This window comes from Agelaius phoeniceus, chromosome 1 (genome assembly GCF_051311805.1).
Source record: "Agelaius phoeniceus isolate bAgePho1 chromosome 1, bAgePho1.hap1, whole genome shotgun sequence".
In the NCBI taxonomy this organism is placed as follows: domain Eukaryota; kingdom Metazoa; phylum Chordata; class Aves; order Passeriformes; family Icteridae; genus Agelaius; species Agelaius phoeniceus.
Genome location: NC_135265.1, coordinates 2,141,409 through 2,149,286, shown reverse-complemented (window position 1 = coordinate 2,149,286; position 7,878 = coordinate 2,141,409). Strand labels below are relative to the sequence as shown.

At 55.5% G+C, this 7,878-nt stretch overlaps 1 protein-coding gene across 1 annotated transcript in view; it reads left to right on the top strand.

Annotated features, from left to right (window-relative positions):
- Nucleotides 1-467: 467 nt before the first annotated feature.
- The window catches only part of WNT9A (Wnt family member 9A), a 66,295-nt gene continuing 58,884 nt past the window's right edge, over nt 468-7,878 (top strand). Inside the window, exon 1 of the mRNA XM_054646704.2 lies at nt 468-683. Within this exon, the coding sequence (XP_054502679.1) occupies nt 589-683 (95 nt within the window). The 5' untranslated portion in view covers nt 468-588. The remainder of the gene's footprint in view (nt 684-7,878) is intronic.

The window sequence follows — 7,878 nt, the reverse complement described above, 5'->3', positions numbered from 1 at the left end:
CAGATGCCAATGCCTTGCACACCCGCCCAGATGTGCCAAACCTCGCCCTTGCCCAGCTGCCCACCCCTGGCACACCCAGCCCTTTCAGGACTGCTGCATTCTTGCACAGCTGCCCAGATGTGCCAAACCTCCCCCTTGAACAACTTCCCCGATCCTTGCACGGCCACCCAGCCCTGTCACCTGCAACACCCACGCCTTGCACACCTGGCCCTGCCGCCCGTGCCATGCCCAAATGCCAATCCCTCGCACACCCACCCTGGCACACTCATCCCTCTCTCCCCTGCCCATCTCTCTCCCCTCCTGCCCTCTCCCCTTCCCCACCGCGTCCCGCGCTCCCCTCTCCCCGCTCCGCTGGCGCTCCCCGCTCTCTCCCCGCCCCGCCGCTCCGTGTCCCTCCTCCCGGGGCGTGTCCCCCTGTCCCAGCCCGCCTCTCCTCCGTGTCCCTCCCCCCCCGCCGGCCCCTCCCCGGCCCGCCCCGCCGCCGCTCGGGCTCTCTCCGCCGGCCGCGCTATAAGAAGCGGGGCGGGCGGCGGGGCCGCAGCGGGCGCGGCGGGGGAACGAGATGAGCAGCGCCGGCGCCGCTGCAAGATGCTGGATGGACACGTCCTGCTGGGATGGCTCTCCTCCTGCGCGCTCCTAGGGCTGCTCGCCTGCGCCCCGCGGCCCTCCGCCGCCTACTTCGGGTAGGTGCCTCCTCGCTCCTGCTCTTTAACTTTTGCCCGAGTTTGTTTTTTTGGATGCTGAAGGGGTTTTGCGCTTTGCGCGGTCCCGCCCGAGGTGGGGATGCTGCTGTTCTCCTGCGGGCACCCTCGGGGGTGCGGGCATCCCCTCCTGCAGTGACAGCCGGCCCGGGACAGGGGCAGCGACAGCGCCGTGCCCGCGGCTGTCCCGCGTCCTAGCGCCCGGAATCCCCTTGGGTTTGCCAGGCGGGACCGGGCGCTCCGGGAGCTGCCGGGCTGAGTCCCGGGACTGAGGGCAGGAGCTGCCGGCGGCGAGCGAGCGCTTCGTTCCCCCGTTCCCCGCACGGAGCGGACCTGCAGCGCGGTTGTAACCCCCGTAGCGTGCGACAGCGCGGAGAAAACTCCTTTTTCCCCGCTATTAAAGCGTGGCTTTCAACACCAGTTGCCAGCCGTGGGGTGCTGCCGGTCGGTTTTTGGGGGGATCCGCGGGTGCGGGCGCCGCATCCCCAGCGCTCACCTGTGCGCGGGGCGGGGCGCGGCCGGCAGGGGGCGCTCCCGGCCCGGCGCGCGTCGCGCAGGTGGATCCCGATCCTTTCCCTTCCCGACCCCCGATCCCGGGGATTTATCCCACTTATACCGAGGTTTTATCCCACTTATACCGAGGTTTTATCCCCCTCTTGTTATCCCTCTTATTCCCCTGTCACGGCTCCGTGCGGTGAGCTGGACCAGCCAATTCAACCCGCTGCCCCGATCCCCTTCAACGCCCCCCGCAGCCGCGTCAGCTCCGTGCGGGTTTTCCCTCTGCTTTTTGGGGTGTCGCTGCCTCTTATCCTTAATTTTAAACCGTTTGTCGCAAAATGTTGTCGGTTTGAGAGAGGAGTTTGGCGCGACCACCTGTGTAAGAGGTTTTTGTGTAAGTTTACACGACAGTGGGGATTCTTGCTTCTTTTTTTTTTTCCCTTTTTTTGGGGATGTTGCGTTGTGACCACTGGTAGGAGCCACTGGACCAGCCCTGGAGAATGTTTTAGCAGGCTTGAGGTTTTCCCCCCTTCTTTCCAGTAAAACAAATCCTGGTGTTGAGGCTTGTCCATTGCTTGTGGTCTGGCAAAGTTTTCCAAACAGTGCTACTTACATCTTCTGTTTCCAACTCCAGAACCGTTTCACTTCCCGCTGCTGGGGCTGGTTTTCTAAGGAAACAGCCTGTCCTGTGTGTGCAGGTTTTTAGGAAAAGCCCTTTTCTCCCTGGGCAGTGTGCAGAGGGCTGTTCCCAGCCCGCTGGCTCATGTGTCTGCCCGGGACCACCGGCACTGTGCAGCTCAATTGTGCCTTGGGGACTGACAGGCTTTGCAAGGAGCTTGGCTGTAACTCTCCTATTAATCCTTGCTGTGCTGCTATCTGCTCTAGAGCAGCAGGTAACTCATTCCAGTTCCTTCTGGGATTTCTCTCTTGGCTTGGAGAGGTTTTAGCTTTAGGAGGGACATTCTGAGCCAAGGGCAGTGTCTGCTGTCTGTCCCGACTGCTTTGGGGTTTTCTGTGTCTTGGTACAGCTGCTGTTTTTGGTTTGAGACTCTCTCCCTGGCAGTGAGGAGATGCTGCCAGATGTGCACTCCTGGGCTGCTGTGCAGTGGAGTTTGCTTATGCAAAGCCTCCTTGTCTCTGGTTAAAGCCCCAGTGAAGGAGCAGCTGATCCCCTCTTTGTTCTTCCAAGAGCAGAGGTTGCACTTGCAGAGCTGCTGGGGCCACTGGGAATAGTCAGTGCTGAGATCCCAGCTCCTGATAATCCACAAGCATGTGGGGAAGAGCTGAGCCCTCCTCGCTGTGGGTTTCTCTCTGTTGGTAAGGAGAGAAATCCCACCTGGTAAAAAAGCTGGATGTTCCTGCAGAACTCCCCAGTTCTCCCTGCCAGTCCCTGGGAAGGCTGGTATTGATCTTCTTTTTCTTCTGCCACATGCATGAAGGAGCTGCTCCAGGTGAGGCAGCACATCTGTTCATTCTGAGAAATCCTTGCTAACAGCTTGGCTGAATGACCTGAGCTAAACCACACCTTCCAGGCAGGGAAAGGGATGCTTCTTTTGAGTCCCAAAGCCACCTTTTGGTGGCCTGCTGGCCCCTCTGGGTGCTGGCATCCGTGTGGAGGAGGTGGTGGGGCACAGAGCGAGGCAGTGCTCAGCAGATGTCACACTGTGGCTGCAGCTTGGCTGCTCCCTTCCTCAGCCTGGAGGGGGATGGAGACAGCTGTGGATGATCCCTTCCCCCCCCAAGCCCCAATGTCTTATTTCAGGGAAAGAATTCCACGTCTCCAAATGCGTGGCCTGGTGGGGAATGAGTGCCCAGGGACAGAAACGGGGCATGGTTACAGGGTAATGAGATTGTGTCAGCATGGAGTTATGTCTGTGCCTGTCCCAGGGGGTGGCAGGAGGGGATGCTGGGCTGGGGACACCACGGCTGGAGGCTGCTGTGCTTCCTTGGAACGCTGGCTCTGGTGTTCTTGGAGGGATGCACAAGTGGCTGAGTAGGATCAATGCCCTCTGGAAGCAGAGTTTGGGGTGTGTGGGAGTTAAAGCTGTGGTGCAGCTGGGGCTCTTGCTGCTGTTCTGCTCCATCCCCAGGCTGCCTGGCTGGGAAATGTGATGGTCTGTGGAGGGAGAGAGAGATTTTCCCTTTTTCTGAGGGGAATTCTTGCAGCTGGGTGTTGCTGCCCTCCTCCTGGAGCAGGTGCCAGCAGGACCCGGGGTTCCTGCCCAGGACAGCACCTGCAGTGATGCTGAGCAGAGCTGAGAGCCTGCAGGCACCTGCTCAGGAGGGGTTTTGAGGGGTTTGGCTCAGCCCTAACTCCTGGGAAGCAGCTGGAGAGCCTGGCTGCAGGCATCAGGGATGTGCTGATGCTACAGCTCCTAAACCTTGGCTGATAAGAAACTTTTTGACAGAGAGAAAAAAGCATGTCTGTAAAGCTGAGCACAGCCCTGCTGGCTCTTTGTGCATGTAGAGCTGCCCCTCAGGAGGATGGTGATGATGATGGGGGTGGCTGAGTTTTGTGGGATTTTGAATATTTTGGGGGGAGGCATTGCCTGGGGCTCGGTGTCAGCCTGCTGGGATGCACTGGCTGCCCCAGGAGTGAGGCTGCTTTTGTGTCCAGCCACGGCCTCTGCAGCTGGGCTGTCTGAGCACTAATTTGCACCATATTCCATTTGCAGGCTGCTGGGGGGAGTCTGGAGCAGCCCCAGGCTGCCAGGATCCCTGAGAAAGCATTGCATTTCAGTTTTCCTCCCTGCTCTGCTTTCCCGGTGCCTGACACGCTCTGGGCGTGGGTACCTCCCCTCCCTCCCTCCCTTTCCTCTCTCTAGTGTGGCCGGGGGTGGTGGAAATGCCAGAGCAGCATCTGGGAATTGTGTTGGGACTTGCACTTCTGGGCTTTGGAAGTGGCAGGTGACAAGATTAGCCATGCTGGGGTGACAGGGTGGCTGAGGAACTTCAATCCTGCTGTGCCCTGTGCTGGTGGGAAGGGAAACCAACCCGTGGGAGCTTCTGCTTTCCTGATCTGTGGGTCTGGGGTGACCCAGGCCATAAACCAACTCCTTCTATTTTCTGTTGTGATTTAGAGTCTGATTCAGTTTTGATGCATCTCTTTTTTTAAAAAAAAAAAAAAAAAAATTTTTTTAATTCTTGCTGGAAGGAATATTTTTGCTGCTGGTTGGGATTTGCTCTGCTTTCCCTCTGGGAGCAGAAGGATCCCAGCAGCTCTGCCCCCTCTGCAAACACTTGTCAAGACAGTAGTAATGTTACAAGTGGCTCATGCTTACATAGTGTTTATATTGACAGATTGCAATGTTCTGCATAAATGTAACTGATCTGTCCCCTGCACGCAGGCAACAGGAACCCTCAAATGCTCACGGGGGGAGAGGGAGGGGAAGCATAGCTTGCCCTAATTTACCAACACACCACTCACTGCGGGCTTTGCAGTGTGGGAAGTGCTGTGTATTTTTATTCCCTTTGGCAGGTGCAGGATAGGTGCTCTGCTCTGGCATAGAAACCTTGCTGTTCAGGGTGTGATTTTATTTTTTTTAGGAGAGACTTAGAAGAGAGCAGGATGTTGGACTTGAAGGGGCTGTTCAGACACCTTCAGGGTTCCTGAGTGGGGCATGAAGTCACCACGAGTTCCAGCGTCAGCTGTAGGATAGAAACCTCATCCTTCAGCGTGTGATTTTGTTAGGAGAGACTTAGAGCAGGATGTTGGACTTGAAGGGGCTATTCAGGGTGTGATTTTGTTAGGAGGGACTTAGAAAAGAGGAGGATGTTGGATTTGAAGGGGCTGTTCATGTGCTGTGAGCGCTCTGGGGTGTGTTCCTGAGTGGGGCATGAAGTCACCACGAGTTCCAGTGTCAGCTGTAGGATAGAAACCTCATCCTTCAGGGTGTGATTTTGTTAGAAGAGACTTAGGAAAGAGCAGGATGTTAGACTTGAAGGGGCTCTTCAGGTGCTGTGAGCACTCAGGTGGGTTCCTGAGCCAGGCATGAAGTCACCCCAAGTTCCAGTGTCAGCTGTAGGACAGAAACCTCATCCTTCAGGGTATGATTTTGTTAGGAGAGGCTTGGAAAAGAGGGGGATGTTGGACTTGAAGGGCTGTTCAGGTGCCGTGAGCACTCTGGAGCAGGTTCCTGAGCAGGGCGTGAAGTCACCGTGAGTTCCAGCGTCAGTTACAGCTCTGCTGTAGGAGAGAAACCTCTCTCATCCTTCAGGGTGAGATTTTGTGAAGAGAGAGTTAGAAAAAAGCAGGATGTTGGACTTGAAGGGGCTGTTCAGGGTGTGCTTTTGTTAGGAGAGACTTGGAAAAGAGCAGGATGTTGGACTTGAAGGGGCTGTTCAGGTGCCTTCAGGGTTCCTGAGTGGGGCATGAAATCACCGTGAGTTCCAGTGTCCCCTGTAGGATAGAAACCTCGTCCTTCAGGGTGTGATTTTGTTAGAAGAGACTTAGAGCAGGATGTTGGACTTGAAGGGGCTGTTCAGGGTGTGATTTTGTTAAGGGAGACTTGGAAAAGAGGAGGATGTTGCACTTGAAGGGGCAGTTCAGGTGCCATGAGTACTCTGGGGCAGGTTCCTGAGCGGAGCACGAAGTCACCACGAATGTCACCTGGAATGTCCCCTCCAGGAGAAGCAATCCCAGGGGCTCTTCCAGCTGGAACGTCCCCTCCAGGAGAAGCAATCCCATAGGCTCTCTGTCCCTGTTTTTCCAGCCTGTGGGCCGCTCTGGGCCACGGCAGGGCCCGCGTGTGTGTGGCTGTCACTGGAGGGTGGTGTGGGGCCACGTGCAGGCCGCTCCAGGCCGCGGTGGCTCCGCTGGGCTCTGGCGTGTGTGAGATGGAGCAGCTGCTTCCCAGCACGACCCAAAAAAACAAACCCTGGCCTGGGCTGGCGAGGCAGGAATGCAGCAGGCAGGCAAACACAGCTGGAGTGCCCGGAAAGGACGGCTCAGCCATCCCGCCCTGAGCCGCGCGTTCTGCCGCTCCCACACGGCTCTGCGGGGTTTCAGCTGCTGCTTTTTGGGGTTTTCCTTGGAAAACTGGAAGGGTTTGCCTGGTTTGGGTGGGTGGGGTGGTTTTTTCCCCACCCCTCCCCTCGCTTTTTTGGAGCAGGGTGAGTTGTCACTGCTGTGAGTCCTGCCTGGCTTGGCTCCCAAAGTTGGCCTCTCTGGGTCAACTCAAAGCAGTGTTTAACCTCCATTCCTCTGGAGAGGGAACCCCGTGCCCAGAAGCAGCATTTGCTTTGGAGGTGCCTGGAAGTGGCACTGGATTTGATAAAGTGCCACGAGCGTGGTGACAAAGCCAGGAATATTTGGAAAAATAACTGTGCCGGACCTGCATCTTCATCCCTGGGGAGCAGGATTTGTCCCAGATTGGGCTGGGAAGTGCCAGAAAGCTCCTCCTGCCTGCAGAGGATGGAGCAGCGTTAACTCAAGCAAGAATTAGTAATTTTTTGGCTTAAGTAGTGGTTTGATCACATTGCTTGACATTTTGGAACCACTGCCTTGTGCCTCAGTTTCCCTTGCCTGGGCCTGTTCCTTTCTGAACTAAGGTTAATGATGAGCACTGCTGCAGCCTCCATGTCCAAATATTGCATTTTTCTTTTTCCCAGTGCTGTAAATGACACCTTGGAGAGGGAAGATGGGTTGTTAGGAGAATATTGAGTGGATACCTGGCAAAGCAGGAGGCTGGTGACTTCCTTTAGCCTGACTGGTGATGCAGAACCAGGGACCAGGAATCCACAGGACTCTGGTCTCCTGCTGAAAGGCCTGGTCAATGATTAACTTGATTTCTGGAAGCTGCTGACAACAATAAAAGGGAGTCCAGCCCCACAACCCCAACACAAAGAGCCCCAGAGTGTTTAATAATTAAAGGCCTTGTGCTTTATCGGGGTAATGAGAATGGCCTGAAGGCTTATTTGGTGGCAGGTAATTGAATTAGGCTGTGGGATTGGGAAGGGGGGAGCAGGTTAAGTGGAAAGTCTGGAAGACTGAATGGAGAAGCCTCTGTGATGCAGCTTAGTCTGAATCTTTCTGACCAGAGCAAGTTTTGTCAGTTTTTGCTGCTTTCTTCATTTTTCTGTCAGATTAATTCATGGTGCTGGCAGATTTGGTGTAGTTTCCTCTTGGAGAGTCATGGAATGATTTTGGGTTAGAAGAGATTTTCTAGTTTCACCTCCTGCCATGGACCTTCCACTATTCCAGGGTCTCCAAGCCTTGTCCAGCCTGGCCTTGGACGCTGCCAGGGATCCAGGGGCACCCTGTGCCAGGGCCTCAGAGCCCTCACAGGGAAGGATTTCCTCCTAACACCTCCCCTAAACCTGTTTTCTTTCACTTTAAAACACTCCCACTCATCCTATCACCGTGTACCTGTGTAAAAAGCTCTCCCCAGCTCTCTTGTGGATATTCCTGGCTCAGGGATGCTCCATTCTGTTCCCGTCATTTAAGGACATGCTGACAGTGTTGTTATTTCTAATAAATGTTGATATTTAACCATTCTTTAAGGTTTTTTAGTGGGACATATGAGTCAGAAGAAACTGTGGAGGTTAAGCTGTTGTGGGGCTGGCTGGGCAGCCAGAGGAGGTGCTGGACCAGTGACCATCACTGGTGTTCCCACAGTATGAGGCATTTGTGGTCCAGAGCTGCACAGGGGTGGTGGCACATGGAAATCTTGGCTCAGGA